We start from the raw sequence: 25,139 nt of genomic DNA, 5'->3' as shown, positions 1-25,139 counted from the left end.
TCATTGTTGTTGGATAGGACAGAGAGAAATGGAGAGAGGAGGGGAAGACAGAGAGGGGGAGAGAAAGATAGACACCTGCAGACCTGCTTCACCGCCTGTGAAGCGACTCCCCTGCAGGTGGGGAGCCGGGGGCTCAAACCGGGATCCTTCTGCCGTCCTGGCGTTTTGTGCCACCTGCGCTCAATCCACTGCGCCACCGCCCGACTTCCAATTTATATTTATTTTTAACCAGAGCACTGCTCAGCTCTGGTTTATGGTGGTGAAGGGCATTGAGCCTGGGAGTTCAAGGCCTCAACCAGGAGAGTCTCCGGCTTAACCATTATGCTGTTTCCCCCACCCTTTATTTTATTTTTTAAATATTTAATTTATTTATTAATGAGAAAGATAATAGAGAAAGGACCAGACATCATTCTGGTACATGTGCTGCCAGGGGTTGAACTCGGGACCTCATGCTTGAGAGCCCAGTGTCTTACCCACTGCGCCATCTCCTGGACCACTTAATTTTTAATAGTATGCAGAGATAGTGAGAGTGAAGGGGATGGAGAGATGGAGAGAGAGAGACAGAGATACCTACAACATTGTTTCACTGCTTGAAATCAAGAGGAAAGGGGGAGACAGAGAGGAAGAGAGACACCTGCAGCACTGCTTCACCACTCACAAAGTTTTCCCCTCGCTGGTGGGGTCTGGGGGCTCGAACCTGGACCCTTGCACATTATAACATGTGCCCTCAACCATGTAAGCTACTACCAGGCCCCTCTCTCTCTCCGTTCCCTCTCGATTTCTTTCTGTCTCTATAATAATAATTTATTGTAATAAATAAAGTAAAAAAGAAAGAGAGAGAAGGACCAGGTGGTGGCACACCCGGTTAAGCACACACATTGCAGTGTATGAGGACCCAGGTTCAAGCCCCTGGTCCCACCTGCAGGGGGAAAGCTTCACAAGTGGTGAAGCAGGGCTGCTGGTGTCTCTCTGTCTCTCTCCTCTATCTCCCCCTCCGCTCTCAATTTCTGTCTTTATCCAATAATAAATTAATAATGGAGAGAGAGAGAGAGGGCTGAGTGGTAGCACAGCAGGTTAAGTGCACATGGAAAGAAGCGCAAGGACCACAGCAAGGATCCCAGATCCAGCCCCGGGCTCCCCACCTGCAGGGGTGTCACTTCACAGGCAGGTTGTGGCAGGTGTCCATCTTTCTCTCCCCTTCTCTGTCTTCCGCTCCTCTCTCCATTTATCTCTGTCCTATCCAACAATAAAGGCAACAAAATGCAGAAAAATGGCCTCCAGGAGCGGTGGATTTTTTTTTTTTTTTTTTGCCTCCAGAGTTATCACTGAGGCTTGGTGCCTGCATCACAAATCCACTGCTCCTGGAGGCCGTTTTTTCCATCTTGTTGCCCTTGTTGGATAGGACAGAGAGAAGTGGAGAGAGGAGGGGAAGACAGAGAGAAGGAGAGAAAGACAGACACCTGCAGACACCTGTGAAGTGACTCCCCTGCAGGTGGGGAGCCGGGGGCTCGAACAGGGATCCTTATGCCGGTCCTTGTGCTTTGCGCCACGTGTGCTTAACCCGCTGCGCTACCGCCCAACCCCCCTAGGAGCAGTGGATTCCTAGTGCAGGCACCAAGCCCCAGCAATAACCCTGGAGGCAAAAAAGAGAGAGGGAGAGAGAGAAAGAAAGATTGGAACAGGGAGTCCGGCGGTAGCGCAGCGGGTTAAGCACACGTGGCACAAAGCTCTAGGACCTGCTTAAGGATGCTGGTTCGAGCCCCCGGCTCCCCACCTGCAGGGGAGTCGCTTCACAGGTGGTGAAGCAGGTCTGCAGGTGTCTGTCTTTCTCTCCCCCTCTGTCTTCCCCTCCTCTCTCCATTTCTCTCTGTCCTAACAACGACGACATCAATAGCAACAGCAATAACTACAACAATGAAAAACAACAAGGACAACAAAAGGGAAAAATAAATAAATATTTAAAAAAATAAAAGAAAGATTGGAACAAAAGGTCCCACAGATGAGTCCTGGACCCTGTGGGGTGCTCTCTGCTACCTCACTGTGGGGTGAGGGTGGGAGACGGACCCCTAAAGGCTCCTCAGGTACAGGCAGGGTGCAGTGGAGCTGGCCGGGTAGGACACACCCTGGGGACGCTGTGATGCCCCTGAAACACAGCCTGTCAAGGGCAAGGTCCCAAGTTCAGTCCCCAACACCACACATGCCCTGGTCATACTCAGGTTCTTTTCAGTGTCGATAAACACACTTTTGGCCTGGGTGGAGTAAATGGAGTATTGCACTCATATATTTTTCTTTTTATTATTTATTTTTTAATCACCAGGGTTATTTCTGTGGTTAGGCGCCTCCTTGATGATTAATCTACAGCTCCTGGCGGGGGGGGGGGGGCAGGGGGGAGGGGAGAAGAACTTTATTTTTTGAAGACTTTTTAAATATTTATTTATTCCCTTTTGTTGCCTTTGTTGTTTTATTATTGTAGTTATTATTGTTGTTGTTAATGTCGTCACTGTTAGATAGGACAGAGAGAAATGGAGAGAGGAGGAGAAGACAGAGAGGGGGAGAGAAAGACAGACACCTGCAGACCTGCTTCACCGCCTGTGAAGCGACTCCCCTGCAGGTGGGGAGCCGGGGGCTCGAACCGGGATCCTTCCGCCGGTCCCTGCGCTTTGCGCTTAACCCGTTGCGCTACCGCCCAAGTCCCCGAGAACAACTTTTTTTTAATAGGACAGAAATTGAGAGCAGAGAAATACCCAGGCCCTCAACCAGCTGTGCCAATGCCAGTCTCAACACATTAATCTTTTTACTATTTTTAAAAAATAATTTATTTCCCGGAGTCCAGCGGTAGCGCAGCGAGTTAGGCGCACGTGGCGCGAAGCCCAAGGACCGGTGTAAGAATCCTGGTTCGAGCCCCCGGCTCCCCACCTGCAAGGGAGTCGCTTCACCAGCGGTGAAGCAGGTCTGCAGGTGTCTGTCTTTCTCTCCCCCTCTCTGTCTTCCCCTCCTCTCTCCATGTCTCTCTGTCCTATCCAACAATGAGGACATCAATAACAACAATAATAACTACAACAACAATAAAAAGAGGCAACAAAAGGGAAAATAAATAAAATTTTAAAATAACAATAATCTATTTCTTTATTAGTATACGGAGACAGAAAGAAATCAAGAGGGAAGGGGAAGATAGAGAAGGGAAAAGAGGGACCAGGTGGTGGCACACCTCGTTGAACACACGTTACAATGTGCAAGGATCTGGGTTCAAGCCCCTGGTCCCCACCAGAAAGGGGAAAGTGTGTGAGTGGTGAAGCAGCACTGAGGGTGTCTCTCTTTTTTCCCTCGCTCTCTGTCTCCTCCTACCCCCTTGATAGGTGGGTGTCTCTACCCAAATAAATAAAGAAGGATAATAAAAATTTAAGAGAGAGGAGACAGACACCCGCAGCCCTGCATCATCGCTTGTGAAGCTTACCCCTGCAGGTGGGGACCATGAGCTTGAACCCAGGTCCTTGTGCATGGTGACAACGGTAACAAGCACTCAGGAGTCGGGCGGTAACACAGAGAGTTCAGTGCAGGCGGCACAAAGCACAAGGAACAGCATAAGGATCCCGGTTGGAGCCCCCGGCTCCCCACCTGCAGGGGAGTCGCTTCACAGGCAGTGAAGCAGGTCTGCAGGTGTCTGTCTTTCTCTCCCCCTCTCTGTCTTCCCCTCCTCTCTCCATTTCTCTCTGTCCTATCCAACAACAACAACATCAATAACAATAACAACAAATACAAATACAACAACAAAACAACTAGAGCAACAAAAGGGAATAAATAAATATTAAACAAACAAATAAACATGTACACTCAGCCAGGTGCACCACCACCCACCCACCTTTTTTTTCCCTTGCCTCCAGGGTTATCGCTGGGGCTCGGTGCCTACACTATGAATCCACTGCTCCTGGAGGCCATTTTTCCCATTTTGTTACCCTTGTTGTTATTGTTGTTGCCATTGTTGTTCGACAGGACAGAAAGCGAAAAATTGAGAGAGGAGGGGAAGATAGAGAGGGAGAGAGAAAGACACCTGCAGACCTGCTTCACCGCCAGTGAAGCAACTCCCTCCCTCCCCCCGCAGGTGGGGAGCCTGGGGCTTGAACCCAGGATCGTTAGGCCGGTCCTTGAGCTTTGCGTCATGTGCGCCTAACCCGCTGCACTACCGCCCGCCCTTTTGTTATTGTTGTTAAAGACACAGAGAGAAAGACACCACAGCACTGAAGTTTCCTTTTTTTAAAAGTTTTTATTATATCTTTATTTATTTATTGGATAGAGACAGCCAGAAATTGAGAGGAAGGGGGAGATAGAGAGGGAGAGAGGCAGAGAGACACCTGCAGCCCTGCTTCACCGCTGGGAAAGATTTTCCCCCGACTGGCACATTGTAACAAGTGCACTCAACCAGCTGTGCCACCACCCGCCCCCGAAGCTTCCTTCAGTTTGGTGACATCTGGGCCCCAGCCTGGGTCACACCCACGGGGAAGCCGTGCAGTAAGTGAGCTATTCTCTGCTCTCTGCTTCCAATTCCTCTGTCCTTGACCAGCGGCTGCTTAGCATTTGTTTACGGTGGCCCTGGGGGTTGAGCCTGGGACCTCTGAGCCTCAGGCATGATTTTTTTTTTTTTTTGCAGGGCTGGAAAAATAGATCACACAGTACACTGCTCTGTCAAGCGTGTGACCCAGGTTGGAGCCTGGCCCCAGCACATTGAAGGAAGTGTCGTGTTGTGGTCTGTCTCACTATCTGTCTCTCTAAAGGGTGGGAAGGAAGGAGAGGAGGGGGTGGGGCACCAGGAGAAGGAAGGGGGTGGAGAAAGAAGAGAAAAACTTCTTTTTTTTTTTAACCTCCAATATTATCGCTGGGGCTAGGTGCCTGCGCTATGAATCCACTGTTCCTAGTGGCCATCTTTTTTTTTTTTTTTCTTTTTCCATTGTTTTTGTTGCTGCTATTTTTGGATAAGACAGAGGGGAATTGAAAGAGAAGGAGGAAATAGAGAGGGGGAGAGACAGACAGACACCTGCAGCCCTGCTTCACCACTTGTGAAGCTTTCCCCCTTCAGGTGGGGACCAGGGGCTTGAACCCGGGTCTTTGCTTATGGTCATGTGAGCGCTTAAGCAGGTGTGCCACCACCTGATCCCCATCTGAAGGGGGTCCAGTTGCAACGTGGTCACTAAAGGAGGCAGCCCCTCCCGCAGGACCGGACCCACAGGGGTCTTGCTCTAGAGTCCCCCCCACCTGACCTCAGGATGCCTGGTGACCAGCAGCCCCTCCCTCCGCACCTGCCCTGCGCCGGAGGCGCTCACCCCGCAGTTCGGGACCCAGTGCTGTCGGCCTCTCTGTGTCTCCTGGGGAGCCTGGGTTTCTTCACCTGTAAGTCAAGATAATAGTCCGGGCATGGTCCACCCATTAGAGCACATCCCCGCCTTGCCTGGGGAGCTGGGTTCGAGCCCCGGAACAACGTGGGTGCACTGTGGATAGTGGAGTGGTGCCATGGTGTCTCTCCCATCTCCGTAGATTTCTAAATTAAAAAATAATAATAATAATAATTTCTGTATTTTAATGAGAGAGACACAGAGAGGAAGATACATAGACCAGAGCCCTGCTCAGCTCTGGCTGAAGCTGATGCTGGGGACTGAAACTGGGGCCTCACAAACTCAGGCAGGCAAGTCTGTTTGCAAAGGGCTGGGTGGCGGCGTCCCTGGTTGAGAGCAGATGTTACAAAGCCTAAGGATCCGGGTTCAAACACTCAGTCCCCACCTGCAGGGGAATTCACGAGTGGTGAAGCAGGGCTGCAGGTGTCTCTCTGTCTCTCTCCTTCTCTGTCTCCCCCTTCCTCTGAACTTCTGGCTGTCTCTACCCAATAAATAAATAAAGATAATAAAAAAATTTAATAAAATGTTTAATTTATTTATTTACTAGTAGGTACAGAGAAAGTGAGGGCAGACAGACACCTGCAGCCCTGTTTCACTCCTAGCGAAGCTTCCCCCCTGCAGTGGGGACTGGGGGCTTAAACCTGCACAGGGTGATGTGTACTCTCTGGCAGGTGAGCCGCCAGCCAGCCCTCATATTTCTTTGGTTTGGTTTTGGTTTCTTTAATAAAGAAAGAAAAGGGGAGTCGGGCGGTAGCGCAGTGGGCTGAGCGCACATGGCGCGAAGTGCAAGGAGTGGCCTAAGGATCCCGGTTCGAGCCCCCGGCTCCCCACCTGCAGGGGAGTCGCTTCCCAGGCGGTGAAGCAGGTCTGCAGGTGTCTGTCTGTCTCTCCCCCTCTGTCTTCCCCTCCTCTCTCCATTTCTCTCTGTCCTATCCAACAACAACAGCATCAAATACTACAACAATAATAACTACAGCAGCAATAAAAAAAAAACAAGGGCAACAAAAGGGAAAATAAATAAATATAAAAAAAGAAAGAAAGAAAAGAGGGACTGGGCGGTAGTGCAGTGGGTTAAGCGCACATGGCACAAGGACGGGTCTAAGGATCCCAGTTTGAGCCCCCAGTTCCCCACCTGCACGGGGGTCGTTTCATGGGTGGTGAAGCAGGTCTGCAGGTGTCTGTCTTTCTCTCCCCCTCTCTGTCTTCCCTTCCTCTCTCCATTTCTCAATTTCTGTCCTGTCGAACAACAGCAATAACAACAACAATAACAAGGGCAACAGAATGGGGGAAATAGCCTCCAGGAGCAGTGGATTCATAGTGCAAGCACCAAGCTCCAGCAATAACTTTGGAGGCAAAAGAAATAAAATAAAACGAGAAAGAATAGAGGGGAGCTGGGCAGTAGCACAGCAGGTTAAGCGTATATGGCGCAAAGCACAACGGCCAGCGTAAGGATCCCAGTTTGAGCCCCCAGCTCCCCACCTGCAGGGAATTGCTTTGCCAGCGGTGAAGCAGATCTGCAGGTGTCTATCTCTCCTCTCTGTCTTACTCATCTCTCTCTGTCCTATCCAACAATAACAGCTATGACAACAATAAAAGCTACAACAAGCACAACAATAAGGGCAACAAAATGGGAAAAAATGGCCTCCAGGAGTGGTGTATTCCTAGTGCAGGCACCGAGCCCCAGCAATAACCCTGGGGGCAAAAAAAAAAAAAAAAAGAATAGAATAGTGTGCTGGGGCCAGATGGTGGCGCCCCTGGTCAAGTTACATTACAGTGCACAAGGACCCAGGTTCAAGCCCCTGACCCCCATCTGCAGGAAGAAAGCTTCACGAGTGGTGAAGCAGGGCTGCTGGTGTCTCTGTTTCTATCCCCGTGTCTCCCCCTTCCGTCTCAATTTCTCTCTGTCTCTGTTTAATAATAATAAAATATTAAAATAAATAAAAAGAACGTGTCCTGGAGAGACCACTCACCCGTCAGCACACATTTGCCAGACCCTGGGTTCACTGTCTGGGTTGTGAGTTTAAATAAATAATTGAAACATTAATTCCCCAATAAAGAAGTAATAAATAAATAAATAAATAATTGAATTGAATTTGAAAAGGTTGGCAAGATAGCTCACCTGGAAGGGTGCCTGCTTCACCATGTGTGTGTGTGTGTGTGTGTGTGTGTGTGTGTGTGTGTGTGTGTCCCCAGGCTCCTGCTCAGTCCCAGAGGCACTGGAGAAAGTTTCAGTGCTATGGAGTCTTTCCCTCAGCCCAGAGCCGTGGGTGGAGGACAGGATAACTGTGCCTCCCTTAAGACTTTTTTTGTAATATTTATTTTGTTGCCCTTGTTGTTTTATTGTTGTTATTATCGATGTCGTCGTTGTTGGATAGGACAGAGAGAAATGGAGAGAGGAGGGGAAGACAGAGAGGGGGAGAGAAAGACAGACACCTGCAGACCTGCTTCACCGCCTGTGAAGCGGCTCCCCTGCAGGTGGGGAGCCAGGGGGTTCGAACCGGGACCCTTGCGCTTTGCGCCAGGTGCGCTTAACCCGCTGCGCTACCGCCCAATTCCCAAGACCTAAGACTTCAGTGCAAGGTTTGGCATGGACACAGACAGGTAGGTCGCCGTCGTAAGAGCCTTTCCCTGGAAGCCCCCCAACACACACACACTGTCCAGGTCTCCTGAGGGTGCTCTAGGCCAGAAGCTTGCAGCAAAAGGCCCTGGATCCATTCTGCTTGTGTTTTCTGTCCAAGAAAGCAACACTGTCAGTATTTGCAGAATGAGTGAAGGCCTGTCAAAGATTGTGGTTCTGAGACCTGTCTGCAAAACCTGTCAGCTCCCTCGCAGATGACCTCACGACCTCACCAATGTGTCCCAGAACCTCAACTGTCCAGAGCCCACTCTACTAGGAAAAGACAGAAACAGGCTGGGGGTCTGGATCGACCTGTCAAGGCCCATGTCCAGTGGAGAAGCAATTACAGAAGCCAGACCTCCCACCTTCTCCACCCCATAAAGAAATCTGGTCCAGGGAACCGGGTGGTGACACAGCGGGTTAAGCGCAGGTGGCGCAAAGCGCAAGGACCGGTGTAAGGATCCTGGTTCGAGCCCCCGGCTCCCCACCTGCAGGGGAGTCGCTTCACAGGCGGTGAAGCAGGTCTGCAGGTGTCTGTCTTTCTCTCCCCCTCTCTGTCTTCCCCTCCTCTCTCCATTTCTCTCTGTCCTATCCAACAACAATAATAGCAACAACAACAATAACAATGGGTAAAGATGGCCACTAGGAGCAGTGGATTCGTAGTGCAGGCATCGAGCTCCAGCAATAACCCTGGTGACTACTACTACTACTACTAATAATAATAATAAATTCTCCAGGTGGTGGCTCACCTGGTTGAGTGCACATGTTACCATGTGCAAAAACCAGGTTTCAAGGCCCTGCTTCCTGTGTGTGTGTGTGTGTGTGAGAGAGAGAGAGAGAGAGAGAGAGAGAGTGCTTAGTGAGCAGTGACGCAGTGTAGCAGGTGTCTCTCTATCTCCCTCTTACATCTCCACGTCTTTCTGTTATTATCCAATAAATAAATGTAAATAAAAAAATTCCCCAACAAGGATCACTTAAGAGAAATAGTCCCAGAGGCTCCCCAATACACACACACACACACACACACACACACACACACACACACGAGTTCAGGAGACAAGAGCTTATTATATCATTATTTTGGGGGGGTTAAACTGTTCCCATAGAAACAAAACAAGGTCGAATTAAAGCCCACACCCTTCCCCCTGCAACCGGCACCCTCTTCCCCTCTGATCACCTTCATTCTGTTGTCTGTTGGTTTCTTTTTATTTTTGTTTTTGTGGGTGGGTGTTTGTTTTTTTCAGAGAGAGGTCCTGCCTCACTGCCCTCCACCCCGGAGTCCCTCTGGCGGTTCATGATGCTCCCATGTGGTGCCTGGATTGAACCCAGGACCTCAGGCAGGGTAAACCATGGACGCCCTAGTGCAGTGTGTGACTCTCCCGGCCCTCCACTCGTTTCTGTGCATTTTCTTTTGCCAGTTCATCAGTTTGATTTCCTTCTGTTGGCCATGTGGGGGAAGTCCTCCACTCCTTGTCCTTCTCCCTTCCGACTTCCTTTACTTTGCACAACCCCCAAGTGCCTTTAAGTTGCTGCAGATGGCAAAATTGTATCTCTTCTTTTCTTAGCTGAGTAGTACAATCCAAGAATGCACTTAAAGGGGAGGGGGGTCGGCGGTGATGCACTGGGTTAAATGCACATAGTACAAAGAGCAAAGAAAGCTTGAGGATGGTGGTCCGGGAGGTGGCGCAGTGGTAAAGCTTTGGACACTCAAGTATAAGGTCCCTAGTTTGATCCCCAGCAGCACCTGTGCCAGAGTGATGGCTGGTTCTCCTATCTTTCTCATAAATAAATAAAATATTTAAAAGAAAAGAAAACTTAAAGATCCGTGGTCCGGGAGGTGGCGCAGTGGCTAAGGCACCAGAATCTCAACTATGGGGTCCTGAGTTCAATCCCCGGCAGCACATGTACCAGAGTGATGGCTGGTTCTTTCTCTCCTTCTATCTTTCTCATGAATAAATAAATTCTTTAAAAAAAAAAAAAAGAGGGAGTCGGGCTGTAGCGCAGCGGGTTAAGCGCAGGTGGCGCAAAGCACAAGGACCTGCATAAGGATCCCGGTTCGAGCCCCCGGCTCCCCACCTGCAGGGGAGTCGCTTCACAGGCGGTGAAGCAGGTCTGCAGGTGTCTATCTTTCTTTCCCCCTCTCTGCTTTCCCCTCCCTCTCTCCATTTCTCTCTGTCCTATCCAACAACGACAACAACAATAATAACTACAACAATAAAACAACAAGGGCAACAAAAGGGAATAAATAAAATAAATATTAAAAAAAAAAAAGATCCTGGTTCCCCACCTGCAGGGGGGTCGTGGCGGTGAAGCAGGTCTACAGGTGTCTATATATCTCTCTCTTGCTCTATCTTCCCCTCCCCTCAATTCCTCTCTGTCCTATCCAATAAAAATAGAAAAAACTGCCACCTGGATCAGTGAATTCATAGTGCAGGCACCAAGCTCTAATGATAACCCTGGAGGAAAAAAAAAAAAGAATGCACTTTATTAATTAGAGAGAAGGGGACCTAGGTCACACCACTGTAGCACTTGTGAGGCAGGAGATGAAAATTAGAACCTTGTCTAAGGATGGATGAGAAGACAGACAGTGACTGGAGGGTGAGGAAGGAAGGCATTGAGAGGGAGGGCGCGGCCAAGCACTGCATTATCCAGTAAAAGTAAGTAAAGTGTTTAATGTTTATTTATTTATTTGATAGGGCAGAGAGAAATTGAGAGGGAGAGAGAGATCTGTAACACTGTTCTCAGAGAGAAATAGAGAGGGGGAGAGGGAGAGAGTCATCTGTAACACTGTTTCCCCTGCAGGTAGGGACTCAGAGCCTGAAGCCAGGTTTTTGAGCACTGTGGTGTGTTCAGTCAACCAGGTGTGTTCCCACCCAGGCTCGGATAAATAAATGTTTTAAAAAAAACAATAAAACACAAAACACTGGGGGAAAAGCATGATGGTTCTGCAAAAGACTTACATGCCTGAGACTCTGAAGTCTCAGGTTCAGTCCCCAGCACCACCATAAACCAGAGCTGAGCAGTGCTCTGGAAACACCAAAAAAGAAAATAATAATGCTTATTATTTCTATTATTATTCCTTAGTGGGATTTCATTGCTTCATATCAACTTTTTTTTTTTTTTTTTTTCAGATAGCCCAAAAGAGAGGCAGGGGAAAGGAAAGCCACCACCACACCCAAGCTTCCCCCTGTGCACCGGGCTGAGCTTGGCACAGGACAGAACGAATGCTCTAGCTGGGCGAGCTATGTTACCAGTCCCAAATAGTATTTATCTATTTGCTGTGGAGCTGGGGCCTCATGCATATGCGATTTCGGGCTGTATTTCATTCAGAGAAAGAGAAAGACAGAGAGAAAAGGAGAGTGGAGCTTCCCCTGGTGCCGTGGCACCTTCCTTGCTGTGCTGGGCCAGGCTGGTGGCTGTCAGGGAAATAAAGCAAAGGGGGGAGGGGTCTGGAGGAAGAGGTGAGAGACTTGGGGAGGAGGGAGGGTGCTGGTGGGGTCTTGGTGAAGAGGCTGGGGACATGAGACACAGCCCCTGAAAGGCCCAGAGGACCCTGCAGGCTGGTGGGAGCCAGCGGGGGTGGGGGCAGAGGAGGACCCCACCTGGGCAGGGGGTGTCACTGGCCTTTCTGGGTGGGGTGGGCGCTCACGGGCAGGGGTGTTGGGACGCGGCAGCCTGAGGACCCGGCGCCCCAGAGCCGCCCCAGTGACTGCGGGGAGGAAACCAGGAAACCGGGGAACCGGGCTGTTGTTGTTGTAAACACGCGGCCCCACCCGGGCGGAAACACCTGCGGTGGGGCCCCCCAGCCGCGCCAGCTCTGCAGCCTGGCTCAGCCCCCCTTCAGGTCTCTGTCTCTCCCTCTCTCTGGGTCTGTCTCCCCTCTCTTTCTGGGTCTCTGTCCCTCTGTCCCCCTCTCTCTGGGTCTATCTCTCTCTCTCTGGGTCTCTGTCCCCCTCTCTCTCTGCGTCTCTGTCCCCCTCTTTATGGGTCTCTGTCCCCCTCTCTCTGGGTCTCTGTCCCCCTTTCTCTGGGTCTCTGTCCCTCTCTCTCTCTGGTTCTCTGTCTCCCTCTTTCTCTGGGTCTCTGTCCCCCTCTCTCTCTGGGTCTCTGTCCCTCTCTATCTGTGGGTCTCTGGCCCTTTCTTGCATCCAACTACTAACCAGGCCGGACCCTGCTTAGATCAGATAAGATCAGTCATGTTCAGGGTAATTTGGCCGTAGACTCTGACCCTCTCTCTGAGTCAGTCTCTCTCTGTGTCTCTATCCCTCTCACTGGGTCTCTGTCTCCCCACCCTCTAGGTCTCTGTCCCCTTCTCTCTGGGTCTGTCTGCCCCTCTCTCTGGGTCTCGGTACACCCTCCCATCTCTGCCTACCTCTCTGGGTCCGTCTCCCTCTCTCTGGGTCTGTCTCCCGCTTTCTGGGTCTCTGCCCTCCTCTCTGGGTCCGTCTCCCTCTCTAGGTCTCTGGATGTCTGTCCCTATCTTTTTGGCTCCTTGACACCCCCTCCCCCAACAGTGTCTGTGTCCTGTTCTCTGCACCTTGGTCTCTGTACTCTTTCTCCTTTCCTCTCTCTGGTTCCATGCCTTTTTCTATTGATGAAAAATTGTTTTTCACGGGGCCATTGGTGGCACACCTGGTTGAGCGCACATGTCACAATGCACAAGGATCTGGGTTCAAGCCCCACCCCACCCCCTGCCCCCACCTGCAGGGGGAAAGCTTTGTGAGTGGTGAAGCAGGGCTGCAGGTGTCTCTCCCTCTCTATCTCCCCTCATTCTCTCAATTTCTGGCTGTCTCTGTCCGATAAATAAAGATAATTAAAATAGATATTTTTAAAATTATCTTTACTTATTGGATAGAGACAGCCAGAAATTGAGAGGAAGGGGGAGATAAAGAGGACAGACAGAGACACCTGCCACCCTGCTTCACCACTTGTGAAGCTTTCCCCCTGCAGGTGGGGGCGGAGGGCTTGAACTCCAGTCCTTGTGCACTGCAATGTTTGCACTTAACCAGGTGCACCACCACCCAGCCCCCCTCTCTATATATATTTTTAGAGCTTTCTTCTGCTGGAACAGAGAGAAATTGAGAGGGGAAGGGGGAAGGAGAGGGAGAGTTAGTCACCTGCAACAGTTTCACCACTTGTGAAGCTTTCCCCTGGAGGTGGGGATGGGGGTTTGAACCGGGGCCCTTGTGCATGGTAACACATGCGCTTAACCAGGTGTGCTACCGGCGGCCCAGCTGCTCTCTTTATTTACCAGAGCCCCACTCAGCTTGGGATCAGGGTGGCGCTGGGGACTGACTCTCGGGGCCTTTACATAACCACCATGCCATCTCCTCAGCCTGCAAACCTCTTCGCTTTATCAAGGGCGAGAGTGAGCACGGGAGAGCAGAACAGGGCTCACGCTGATGGTGGTGCCAGGGCTGAGCCAGAGACCTGAGCCTCCTGCTTCAGTCTGGGAGAACCATTATGTTGCCTCCTCCACTCTTGCCCAGTCTCCCTGAGTGGGGCGGGGCTGGCTCTCTGCTGAAGCCCCTGGGCGGTGGCCCCTCCTGACCTGTCCTGCCCCTTCCTGCCCTCTTTGAAGAGGTGGTGCTTCCTCTAGCAGGAACCGCGCCCTCACGGGTGGTGTGAAAAGGAGCCGCTGGTCGGGGAGGGGAAGCAGCATCCATCCCTGGAGCCTCCGACCCTCCTCAGGGCCCCGTCTCCCAACCCTTGTACCAGTGCTGCTGCAGTCCCTGGTACAGGCTTGGGGGGCAGGGAGCCGGGGACTCCCACGGAGCCAGCTGAGGGCATAGCCGCAGGGACTCCAAGACTCCAGGGTGGGTGAGGGTCTCCTTTCTTTGGAGTTGTCTTTTAAAATATTTATTCCCTTTTGTTGCCCTTGTTTTTCATTGTTACTGATGTCATCCTTGTTGGACAGGACAGAGAGAAATGGAGAGGGGAGGACGGGGAGAGAAAGACAGACACCGGCAGACCTGCTTCACTGTGTATGGTGACTCCCCTGCAGGTGGGGAGCCAGAGGGGGGGGCTCGAACCGGGATCCTTGCGCAGAGGGTCTCTTATTCTCGCTGCCCTTGGCCCCGTAGCCCCATTTTGTTTTATTTTGGAGTGAAATTGAGGGGATGGTACGTCAAACACCTGCAGCCCTGCTTGTGCAGTGGCCTCCTGCAGGTGGGGGTGGCGAGATTGAACCCCAGCGCTTTCTCATCAGCACTGGCTGATGGTGGTACACAGGAACTGAACCTGGGATAGGGAGCCTCAGGCAGGAGGGGGGTCTCTGTGTCACCATCATGCTATCTACCTCTCCTCCCTTTGCCACCCAGCTGACTCTGCTGCTGCCAGGTCCAACCTGGGACTTGCAAGCCTCCCTCAGTCTGTATCTGACACCCCAGGGCCCCACCCCCGTTGTGCTGCTCAGAAGCCTTCAGCCACTCCAGGCAACCCTGAGGGCCCTGCAGGGCGGCGAACTTGCTCTCCACGGGCGGGCAGTGGCTGGTGAGCATGCTGCTGATGCACTCCGGCAGAGCTTCCCGGCCCCTTGGCCCTTAGAGGGCGGCTGGGGAGCCCACAGCTGAGCTGGTTCCAGGCTGGTCCAGCTTGGCCTCACCTTAGAGCAGCGTTCCTGTGGGCTCAGCTGCCAGCTTGGGAGAAGCAGCAGCCCCAGTTGAGCCTGCTTGTGCACTGGGGGTGTGTGTGAAGCCAGAAGAGTGACTGGCATCCCCGTCCTGGCTCAGGGACAGGAAGTGAGGACCAGACCCGCAGAATGGGGGACCAAAGGGGGTGCCAAGGTGTCAAGCCCTGCAGCCCGGCCGGCAGGTTATCTCTTCTGGCCCCTCCCCAGCGAACAGACCTGAGTGCAGGGGACACTGGAGCCTCCACGCCACTTCCTCCCCAGAGACAGGGGTGGGGCGGGGCGATGGGGGTGGGGGGGGGGCGCGGAGGCGCCCAGGCTCAGGTGAAAGCTGTTCTGACTGCAGGTGTCTTTGCTGCACATGGTCATCGCCATAAAACAGACAGGAGGCAGACCTGGTTCCCAAAGCATAAAAAATAAAAAAGGCAGTTGGGCTGTAGCTCAGCGGGTTAAGCGCAGGAGGCACAAAGGATCTTTTAAGGATCCGGTTCGAGCCCCCGGCTTCCCACCTGCAGGGGAGTCACTTCACAGGCGGTAAAGCAGGTCTGCAGGTGTCTGTCTTCCCCATCTCTCTCCATCCTACCCAACAATGACAATAACTACATCAATAAAACAAGAGGAAATAAATATTAAAGAAAACAACAAAAAAAAATTAAAAAGACCCCCGTGGGGGTCAGGCAGTGACACAGCAAGTTAAGCAAAAGGCTGCAAAGCGCAAGGACCCTGGACATGCCCCAGCTCCCCACCTGCAGGGGGGTCACTTCACAGGCGGTGAAGCAGGCTTGCATTCCCGGCTCCCCTCTTCATTTCTGTCCCATCCAACAACGGCAACAAAATGGGAAAAATGGCCTCCAAGAGCAGTGGATTTGTAGTGCAGGCCCCCAGCCCCAGCCATAACCCTGGAGGCAAAAACCACACACTACAACACCCCCAAGGCAGGCACCAGGAGCTGGCCTTGAGTGGATAAAAGCTTTTATTGAGTTGAGGGGGCGGGTGCGGCCTCAGAACTTCTGGAACTGCTTCTTGGTGCCGGCAGCCTTGGTCACCTTGAGCACGTTGAAGCGCACGGTCTTGCTCAGGGGCCGGCACTCGCCCACCGTGACGATGTCGCCAATCTGGACGTCCCTGGGAAGTGGGCAGTGGCCGTGTCGGGGAGCTTCCAGAGGCCCCCAGCTTCGCCCCCCCCCCCCGTTACGTTCTGCCAGTGAGAGCACCAGGCACAGAGGGGCGGGAGCCCCCGGTGCACTGGATCAGAACACGAGGCTCCCCGTCTGGCTCCCCAGGCCGCCGCCCCCACCCCGCTCACCTGAAGCAGGGGGACAGGTGGACGGACATGTTCTTGTGACGCTTCTCAAAGCGGTTGTACTTCCTGATGTAGTGCAGGTAGTCGCGGCGGATGACGATGGTCCTCTGCATCTTCATCTTGGTCACCACGCCTGGGGCGGGGAGACCACCGGTCAGAGCTCCCCGACAGAGGGGGCGCGGGGCAGCAGGTCCCCCATTAGGCCCACGCCCGACATCAGCCACGCCAAGCGGCCGTCTCAGCAGTGCCAGCCGCGGGCATCTGCAGACCATCATGAGAGTAGCCATCATCTGCCGGGGGGCCCAGAGGAGCGCCCGGAACCCGGAGTCAAAGCCGCAGGGCTGTCACTCACCAGACAGGATCCGGCCCCGAATGGAGACATTTCCGGTGAAGGGGCATTTCTTGTCGATGTAGGTGCCCTCGATGGCCTGGCGGGAAAAGGCAAGCCGTGAACGCGCAGCTCCCGGCAAGGCGGTGCGGCTCTCAGGACACAAGCTACAGCTCCCCTCCCCCCAGCAAACACGCCGGGATCAGAACCCGGGGCCTCGCCTGCCCCCACTGACCTCCTTGGGCGTCTTGAAGCCGAGGCCGATGTTCTTGTAGTACCTGGGCAGCTTCTCCTTGCCGGTCTCCCCGAGCAGGACCCTCTTCTTATTTTGAAAGATGGTCGGCTGCTTCTGGTAGGCACGCTCGGTCTACGGGGCAGAGACGAGACAGAGGCGCCTGACCTCCCCGCAGCTGGGTACCCGCCCGCCAGAGGGGCCAGGCAGGCCGCAGGGACCCGGGTTCAAGCCACTGATCCCCACCTGCAGCGGGGATGGAAAGCTTCACCAGTACTGCAAGTCTCTCTCTCAGATTTTTCTCGATATAGACAGTACTAAATAAATAAAAAACACTAATAAAACAGGGCAGGGTATAGACAACAGACAGCATGACGGTCATGCAGAGAGACTCTCATGCCTGAGGCTACAAAGTCCGAGGTTCAAGTCCCTGCACCACCAGAAGCCACAGCTGATCAGTGCTCTGGTAAAGACAAACAAAACACAACAACACAAGTAGAGCCTGAACCGGAATTGCCGTATTGCACCAAAAGTAAAAGACTCTGATTACAGGTCCAAGAAGGATGACACAGGACCTAGTGGGGGTTGTACTGTTAAGATGGAAAACTGGGAAATGCTATGCACGTACAAACGACTGTATTCACTGTTCAATGTAAAACATTAATTCCCCAATGAAGACATTAAAAAAAAATGACAGACCCACCGACTCCCCAGAGGCTGCAGCCTCCACCCCGCAGCCGCCCCTTCACTCTGTGCAACGCACCACAGTCGGCGGATTGTCTCTTGCTTGCTTTTTATTGGCAACTAAAGAACATGCATTTATTTGTTCGTCGTGTCCTCAAGATAAAAGCGTCGGCAGAAAAAAAGCAAGCGGCCCGGGAGGCGGCGCGGCGGGTAAAGCACTGGACTCCCTGCGCTCAAGCCCTGGCAGCACGTGCACCCGTGGGATGTCTGTTTCTCTTTCTCCTCCCGTCATTCTCAGTAATAAACAAAATGTTTATATGGAAACAAACACAGTAAAAACAAAAGGAGGGGAGGGGAGGGCGGCAGCACGTGCCGCCAAGCGCAGGGACCGGGGTCAGGATCCCGGTTCGAGCCCCCCTGGCTCCCCGCCTGCAGGGGGGGGGGGGTCGCTCCACAGGCGGTGCAGCAGGTCTGCAGGTGTCTGTCTGTCTCTCCCCCTCTCTGTCTGCCCCTCCTCTCTCCGTTTCTCTCTGTCCTGTCCAACAACGACGACGTCAGTAGTAACAATAACTACAACAACAATCAAAAACAAAGGCGACCCAAGGGGAGAGTAAATAAAGAGGGAGCGGGGTGGGAGAGAGGGCGCGGCGGGGGCCTCCGACTCCAGCCCGCACGGAGCCGCGTCTCCCGGGCACCGCGGGAACAGCGCCGCCCCGCCCCGCCGGCCGAGCCCAGCGACCGAGCGACGCCGCGCGGGACAGACAGCGGGACTCGCGGCCCCGACTTGCTCATCTCCTCCGGCCGCTGCGGCCTTAGAGTGAAAAAGCCAAGCGACCGGGCTCCCGCCATTCGCCTCTAGGGTCCCGGCCTCCCCACGCGGCCGCGACTTAAAGCAACTCCCGCTGCTTGGCGGCCATCAACTCCGCCGGCCGCAGACACGCGCCCTGAGCCCCCGCCCCAAAGTCTGTCCCCAGAAAAGGGACGACGCCCCCCCCCCCCCCGCAGACTGTCCCCAGAAAAGGGACGATGGGCCCACCCCCCCGCAGACTGGGCATCCCCCGGCCGGGACGCCATGCCCACCTGAATGTCCGCCATCTTCCCGGCCGCCTGGAAAAAAAGGAGCGTCGCAGCGGCTCACCGCTTCCTTATCCGCCGCGCGTGGGTCGGGGCGGAAGTGACGAGGAGTGGGCGGGGCCTCGAGATGCTGATTGACGGGCGACCCTTGACCGAGCACTGCGGAGAAGCTCGGCGTGGGCGGGGCCGACATCTGCTCTCGAGAGTTTAGCCTAGCCCCGCGTTACTTGAAGGCGGCGACGAAGAGTGGGCGTGGCCTGTCTGGTCCCGCCCGCCTCATCGCGAGAGTTCGACGGAGGCCGCCATGTTCCGAAAAGGCTTTGCCCACGTGGGGGCCGCGTGGCCCCGTCCGTACAGCGCACGGCGGCCTATGGCGGCAGCCATCTTTCTCCGAGGTGGGCGACTGGCCGGTCCCCCCCGCTCGCGCGGCGACTCCGCCTTCTCTGCAAGAGATTTTAACTTGAATAGAATTTCCTGGCACGTTCCATTTAGTCCCCAGGAATTGCTTTAGTGGCAAAAAAGGCCATTCTGATTTTTTTTTTAATTTTTTAACCAGAGCTGATGGTGGTGCGGGGGGGGGGGGGGGGGTTGAACCAGGGACTTTGGTGCCTCAGGCATTAAAGTCTGTTTGCATAACCTTCTGCTATCTACCTCCCGCCCCGGATTGTTCAAATTATTTTTCTTTTAACGTAAGAAGATACAGAAAGGGCAGGGGTAGATAGCATAATGCTTATGCAAAGAGACTCTTCATGCCTGAGGCTCTAAAGTCCGGGGTTCGATCCCCTGCACTGAGCAGTGCTCTGGTTAAAAATAAATTAATTAATTAAAAAAGATACAGAAAGACCGGCGACCTCTGCTCAGCTCTGGGCTTTGAACCTGGATCTCAGAGCCTCTTTGCAGGGCGGGGAGGTTGCATAATAATTATGCAAAAGAAAAAGCCTCTTCTGCCTGAGGCTGCAGGTCCCGGGTTCGATCTCCTGCACCAGCAGCCGGAGCCGAGCTGGGACCAAAAAGGAAAAGGAGAAATCTCTCTCTTCGCATAACCGTTCCCGGGCCCCTCCGTCCTTCTGCTGGTCTTTGCGATGTGCTGAGCGATAAAGCACATGGCTGGAAATGTCGTGCTCGCGGCTTAAAATCCACTGTTCTTAGACTTAAATCCTGAGTGGCCACCATATGGGACTGTAACTACCATGTTAGCAGCGCAGATTCGTAACTGGACACTCACTTCTTGTTTCACGGACTTTTATTTTTCTTCCGACCAGAGCACTGCTGGTCTCTGGCATATTGGTGGTGTAGGGAACTGAACCTGAGACATTGGAGCCGCAGTTGTGAAAGCCATTTTGCTTAGTTTTAGCCCTGGTATCTATTTTAGACACAGACAAGCCTCGCCTCGCAAGGACTTACTGGCCCATGAACCCACCTGTTGTGGAAAAATGTTTCTATTGACTTTTTAATTTTATTATCTTTATCTACTGGATAGAAGCTGCCAGGGATTTAGAGGAATAGGGGCACAGAGAGGGAGACAGACACCTGCAGCGCTGCTTCACCACTTGCAAAGCTTTCCCCCTTGCAGGTGGGGACTGGGCGCCTGAACCCAGGTCCTTGAGCCCTGTGACATGCGCTCGGCCAGCTGTGCCACCACCCAGCTCCAACTTTTGAATTTTTTACCACTTCAGACATGACTTTTCACAGGCAAGGTGAAGATCATGGCAGCCCATGTGCTAGAGTGATGCGAATTTGCTTAATATTTTAAAAAAGCACCAAGCAGGGGCAGAGCTCTGTTATCTCTGCTGTGTTGACAGGTGGCCCAGGTCAGGGCCAGGTGAAATGGTTCCCTGCTTCGCCATGTGAGCAGCCCAGGTTTGAGCCTGGTCTCCACGGGACTGAAGGAAGATTTGGTGTCAGTTTTTGTGTGCTGTCTTCTGCTGAAGAAAAAACTTGAGATGGAGGAGAGAGCTGCTTTCATGCATGAGGGTCAATGCCCTGAATCACCATTAAGCCTGTGTGTGTGGTACCTGCAAATAAATACACGGTAGTCTGCCTGCCATCTTTCCCAGTGGTGGGGTAGGTGTGATTTCCTGGTTTGGTTTTTAACCCGGGGGATTGCTCACCTCTGGTTTATGGTGATGTTGGGATTGAATTTGAGACTTGAGTCTTGGGCATGAGTTTCTTTGCATAACTATTATGCTCTCTAGCCCCCACCCTTTCCTCTTCCTGTTAAATTCTGCAAATTGAGTCAGTGGTAGGTAGTCAGAGGCTCAACCCTCAACATTGCTGTAAGCCAGAGCTGAGTAGGGTTCTTGGAATCTCTCACTAAAAAAATACCGATTCACTTTCGAGGGGTGAGAATCCTCTGGCAATGGACTAAAAACCCAGCACCTATGGAGCTTAAGCTGCCACCCCTGTCCTGGCTCCTTTTTTTTGTATTTATTTTCCCTCGTTATTTTATTGTTGTAGTTATTGATGTCGTTGGGTAGAACAGAGATACACACCTGCTTCACAGCTTGTGAAGCGACTTCCTGCAGGTGGGGAGCCGGGGGCTCGAACCGGGATCCTTGTGCTTCACACCATGTATGCTTAACCGCTGCACAGCTCCTGCTTTTAACATCTGGTCACAGCGCAGTCAGAAATACCTTCTAAAAGGTCACCTGAGTGGTCCAGCACTAGACTCTCCAGCATGAATGGTCTTGAGTTCAATCCCCAGCAGCACATGTACTGGAGAGATGCCTGGCTTTCTCACTAAGAATCACCTAATTCGCCCTACCTTTCCTTTCCTTTATTGAAGGCTGGCCACGCTCGCTGCTTTGCTGCAGCAGTGTGTGCTCTGGCTGCTCCCTTTCGCCCTTTCTTGACTTGTAAGGTGAGCAGACTGTCTGTACTACCTGTAGTCACCCTCTCACCTCCTCAGGCAGCTGGAAATGCCTGTGCCCATAGGACCCTCCTGGCAGGGAGCATAGCGCTAGCAGGGCTGCCAGGTCTCCTGGCAAACTGAGGGGCTGTAAGCAGGAAAGCAGCTTCCTAGTCAGCCCAGGAATCCTTCCCTCCCACCCTACCCGCCTCGCTGCAACATTTGAGGGCGGTTTCATGGTGGCACCACCCGCCAGGGTTGAAGACGGCTGGCAACTAGCTGCCTAGAAAGCGCAATCTGAAAGAGCAAAGAGGGGAGGGGAGCAGAGGGTTTTATCTGGACCCTGCAATGCTTCCTGCTCCTCTGTACAAACCCACCATCCCATGTGGCAGAAACGGCTCCAGGTGGGGCGTGCCCAGCCTAATAGGGTGGCGATCCCATACTTTGCAGCTGAGGGAGGCACTTTACAGGTGTACAGGGCATTGCAGGCCGTGATGTCGGAGACTTACAGGACCAAGGTTGCCTGTAAATCATCTCTAGAGCTTAGTTCTTCCACGAGACGGGCAAAGCCCATCTTTGCGCTTCAAGGCCCCTCTGCTTTTCCTTGTCCTACCGCAGGGCCTGCCTTCACAGCAGACATATACTGCAGACACTCCGAATTTTATTTTAAAATAATTTATTTTATATTACAGAACACAGGGCCGGCACAGGAACCGATGCCCTTAGCTGCCCTCCCAGCGTAAGTCAAGCCCCCTGTACAACATCAGGCCCACACCTGCCCAGGCTAGCACTCTCCACCAGCTGCAGAGTATAGCATCGACCACCCCGGGAGTGAAAGCCCCAAGCCCTCCGTGTTTCCAGGTCACCATTGCAAAATTCCATAGTCGGAGCTGGCTGCTCCAAGTGCTGATTCCTTAAACTTGTGCACAAGCTGGCCTCAGGCAAGCTACACCCACACTCGTGTGAGCTCTGTAGGCCCCAGACAGCTTGCCCTGTGGGGTCCCCCACGCCCCAGGGCCCCGGGGAGGAAGGGAAGGCCAGACGTGAGCAAACAGTCAAGTTTATTGGGCTCAGACCAGGAGTCCGTGGGTCTTAAGGACCTCTGTGAACTTGCAGATCTTCTTCTCGGCGTTCTTCTCGGCCTGTTTCCGTAGCCTCTGTGGAGTGGAGAGAGTGGGAAGTGGTCAGCGGCTGGTCAGCCCGTCCCAGGAGGGCACCCCCCGCCCCCAACCCCCCGCGCCACCCGGCGGAGCCCTGGGCACAGGCCTGGGCGCCCGGCCGCCTCACCATCAGCTGCTTCTTCCTGCGGTAATGCATCTTGGCCTTCTCCTTGCGCTTCTCCTCCAGGGTGGCCGTCACCGCCTGGTACTTCCAGCCCACTTCGTGAGCCAGGCGCCCCAGGTAGGCAAACTGGGATGGGGTGGGAGGAAAGACGGCCGGCCGTGAGGGGCCCGGGCTTGGCGAGGAGCAGCCCTCATGCCCTAGAGTTTTCCCTCCTGGCATCAGCTGAGCCACTGGCATTTTCGGCAGCGCCCTCGGCGGCATCCGCAGACCATCGTGAGAATGAACCATCATCTGCCAGTCTTGGGGGACCCCGGCCCCCAGCCCCCGACTCACCTTCCTCGTTGGCTTCAGACGCACGACCTTGAGGGCAGCCGGCACCACCATCCGCTTTTTCTGTGGGGGAAGCAGAGGGGCTTAAGGGACCTGGAACCAGGGACGGACGGGGAGAGCTGGCTGGGACGGGCGTCTCAGGCAAGGAGCTGTTCTCAGGAGGGTCAAACAATGTAGGTAACGGTCGGTCATCATGGACGCCCCGCCGCCGGGGCCGGGGCTGGGGAGGGGGCTGCGGAGGGGGCTGCAGCCGGCCCAGCTCACCCACCTTGTCGTACGGGGGCGGGATGCCGTCAAACACCTTCAGCCGGTCCAGGGCGGCCTGGCCCCGCTTGGTCTTGTGGGGCAGCATCCCTGCAGGCAGGGGGGGGGGCACCCGGTCAGCGCCGCTGCCCTCGCGCGCCCCGGCCCGGCCCTCCCGGCCCCGGCGGCCTCAGATGGTAGTGCATGCGGTGGTCTCATGGTCGGCCAACTCGAACACGAGGGGACAATCCTCATCAGCGGCCGCCGCGCCCCGCCCCGCCCCGCCCGCCGCTCACCCCGCACGGTCCTCCAGAAGATGCGGCTGGGGGCGCGGAAGTGGTAGGGGCCGCGGGAGGGGTTGGTGTTCATCCGCTTGCGGAGAAAGGCCAGGTACTTCACTGCGGGGCAGGCACAGACGGGCCGGTCAGGCGCTGCCCCGGGGCCCCGCACCGTCCCGGCCTCCCGCACCCCCCCCCCGCCGCCGCCGCACCACTCACGCTTGTTCCGGTAGAAGTTGCCAGAAATGTTGATGCCCTCGCAGCGCACCACCACCACCTTCCGGCCTGTGGGGGGAGAGAGACACACACACACACACACACACAGACAGACAGACAGAGGGCAGGCGCGTCAGCAGGACAAAAGCCGGCGGCAGAGCGCGGGGCCGGGGCGCGGGCCGCAGGTCTCAGAGCGGTGCATGGGGTTCATCTCACGGCCGCGAGGCTCAAACGAAAGATGGTGATTGTTGCTCATCACCGACCGTCCGGGGGCCGCAGGACAGACAGACAGACAAACAGACAAGGTGAAGGAGACTGACTCACCCAGCAGCACCTGCTTGGCCACGATGGCCGCCAGGCGGCCCAGGAGATGGCCTCGGCCATCGAGGATCAAGACCTGCTGGGGGGAGGAGGCAGGTGGGATCTGAAGCGCACGAAGCGCCTCCCGGGGCCGGGTCGGGTCGGGGTGCGAGCTCCTCCTGTGCACGTCCCCGGGACGCGAAGGGAAGCCCGCGCGGCCGGCCGCGTGTCTCCCCAGCCCGAGGGGAGCAGCGCTGCATTTCACCAAAAGTGCCTGCGGCCCCGAGCCGCGCCCCAGGGCGGGTCTGTCTCCCTTCCCTCCTCTCCCTCGCGGAGAGCCCCCCGATTCGCACCCCGGCCGGCCCCACGCCGCCCCGCCGCGCTCCGAGGCCCACCTGCCCCTCCGCCATCTTCGGCAGCCGCCTGGGAAAGAAGGAAGGGACGCCGCAGGGTTTCTTATGCCTCGAAGCAGGGGCGGAGGAAGTGACGCCACGCGGGCTGAGCCGGCGGCTTCGCGGCTTCTCATTGGCCGGCGTGTCGGCGCGTGCGCAGAGACTTCCCCTCGGGAGGAGGGCCGTCTGGAGATGGGCCAATCCGCGAGTGACGCCCCGCCGAGCTAGGCGGGCGGGGCGGGGCCCGGAGGGAGGTCACGTGACCCCGGGGGCAGGGCACGCGGGGCGGGGTCGTCCGGGCCGGGCCGCCATGCTCTTGAGGGGTTGCGGGCGCCGTCCCGCCGCTCCACCCTGGGGCCAGCCATCGGGGGCGCCGCCACCCCCTCCGGCGACCGCGGGCCGCAGGGCGCGTGTGACCGGCGGGAGGCGGGAGGCAGCGGGCTCGGACCTTCCGCGCCGGATCAGGGCTGAACGGTCGGGGTTCCCAGCCCGGCCTCAGTTTCCCCTGCGGTTCAGTGGGCGGCGTGGACGCCCCCGGGGACGGCGCGAGCCCTGGGACCCCGGCTTTGAAGCCTCCCACCGCGCGGCAGGCGCGGTGGCCCCGGGGGAATCTCGCGAGAGCGGCCGGGACCCGGGAGGTGGCGCACCTGGTAGGGCGCACGCCTCCCCGCGCACAAGGCCCCGGGTTCAAGCCCCTGGCCGCCGGGCTGCGGGGCGCTCCGCCACACACTCTGCTCTCGGTCTCTGTTCAAAATCTGCAGGAACCTGGCTCACCAGGTGTCAGACATGGCTGGGAGATGCTGTGGTGTCTCTCCCTGTCTGCCTCTTCCTAGTTATTATTTACTTATTATCATTTATTTATTCATGAGAAAGAGAGAGAACCAGACATCATCCTGGTACTCGTGTGGCCGGGGATTGAACTCGGAACCTCAGGCTTGAGAGTCCAGTGCCTTAACCACTGCGCCACCTCCCGGATCACATTATTATTATTATTATTA

General features: G+C 54.9%; 2 protein-coding genes and 5 non-coding genes across 8 annotated transcripts; all 7 read right to left on the bottom strand.

The window, feature by feature from the left end:
• Positions 1-15,584: 15,584 nt before the first annotated feature.
• On the bottom strand, positions 15,585-18,413 carry RPS11 (ribosomal protein S11). Its single transcript, XM_007531309.3, has 5 exons — positions 18,257-18,413; positions 16,496-16,627; positions 16,285-16,360; positions 15,936-16,065; positions 15,585-15,754 (listed from the first exon to the last, which is right to left on the bottom strand). The coding sequence occupies exons 1-5, from the start codon at positions 18,269-18,271 to the stop codon at positions 15,631-15,633; spliced, it is 477 nt and encodes a 158-aa protein (XP_007531371.1). The 5' UTR covers positions 18,272-18,413; the 3' UTR covers positions 15,585-15,630.
• Positions 16,140-16,227, bottom strand: LOC132537361 (small nucleolar RNA SNORD35). Its single transcript, XR_009548804.1, has one exon. It is a non-coding gene; the product is annotated as a small nucleolar RNA SNORD35 (small nucleolar RNA).
• Positions 18,414-21,757: 3,344 nt separating the features above from the next.
• RPL13A (ribosomal protein L13a) lies at positions 21,758-24,223 on the bottom strand. 2 transcript variants are annotated; one of them, XM_060174189.1, is made up of 8 exons: positions 24,145-24,223; positions 23,774-23,846; positions 23,453-23,518; positions 23,252-23,353; positions 22,981-23,066; positions 22,716-22,775; positions 22,386-22,508; positions 21,758-22,255 (listed from the first exon to the last, which is right to left on the bottom strand). In XM_060174189.1, the coding sequence occupies exons 1-8, from the start codon at positions 24,157-24,159 to the stop codon at positions 22,169-22,171; spliced, it is 612 nt and encodes a 203-aa protein (XP_060030172.1). In that variant the 5' UTR covers positions 24,160-24,223; the 3' UTR covers positions 21,758-22,168. The 2 variants fall into 2 exon arrangements, with proteins under 2 accessions (XP_060030172.1, XP_060030170.1); XM_060174187.1 differs by having other exon boundaries at positions 23,774-23,849; positions 24,145-24,222.
• On the bottom strand, positions 22,592-22,678 carry LOC132537360 (small nucleolar RNA SNORD35). The gene has a single exon (XR_009548803.1). It is a non-coding gene; the product is annotated as a small nucleolar RNA SNORD35 (small nucleolar RNA).
• Positions 22,843-22,915, bottom strand: LOC132537336 (small nucleolar RNA SNORD34). Its single transcript, XR_009548784.1, has one exon. It is a non-coding gene; the product is annotated as a small nucleolar RNA SNORD34 (small nucleolar RNA).
• Positions 23,140-23,220, bottom strand: LOC132537331 (small nucleolar RNA Z195/SNORD33/SNORD32 family). Its single transcript, XR_009548779.1, has one exon. It is a non-coding gene; the product is annotated as a small nucleolar RNA Z195/SNORD33/SNORD32 family (small nucleolar RNA).
• LOC132537332 (small nucleolar RNA Z195/SNORD33/SNORD32 family) lies at positions 23,632-23,715 on the bottom strand. The gene has a single exon (XR_009548780.1). It is a non-coding gene; the product is annotated as a small nucleolar RNA Z195/SNORD33/SNORD32 family (small nucleolar RNA).
• Positions 24,224-25,139: the final 916 nt, after the last annotated feature.

This window comes from Erinaceus europaeus, chromosome 2 (assembly GCF_950295315.1).
Source record: "Erinaceus europaeus chromosome 2, mEriEur2.1, whole genome shotgun sequence".
In the NCBI taxonomy this organism is placed as follows: domain Eukaryota; kingdom Metazoa; phylum Chordata; class Mammalia; order Eulipotyphla; family Erinaceidae; genus Erinaceus; species Erinaceus europaeus.
Note: the sequence above shows the minus strand (reverse complement) of the source record. Positions and strands in the feature narration are given on the sequence as shown.

What these genes read in the sequence shown, in the direction of transcription:
- RPL13A (XM_060174187.1), bottom strand. An exon ending in TCCCGCCCCCGTACGACAAG is followed by an intron (nt 22,776 to 22,980) that starts GTGGGTGAGCTG and finishes CTTCCCCCACAG; the next exon opens with AAAAAGCGGATGGTGGTGCC. An exon ending in GCAGGAAGAAGCAGCTGATG is followed by an intron (nt 22,256 to 22,385) that starts GTGAGGCGGCCG and finishes TCCACTCCACAG; the next exon opens with AGGCTACGGAAACAGGCCGA.
- RPS11 (XM_007531309.3), bottom strand. An exon ending in GCTTCAAGACGCCCAAGGAG is followed by an intron (nt 16,361 to 16,495) that starts GTCAGTGGGGGC and finishes TTTTCCCGCCAG; the next exon opens with GCCATCGAGGGCACCTACAT. An exon ending in TCGGGGCCGGATCCTGTCTG is followed by an intron (nt 16,066 to 16,284) that starts GTGAGTGACAGC and finishes TCCCCGCCCCAG; the next exon opens with GCGTGGTGACCAAGATGAAG.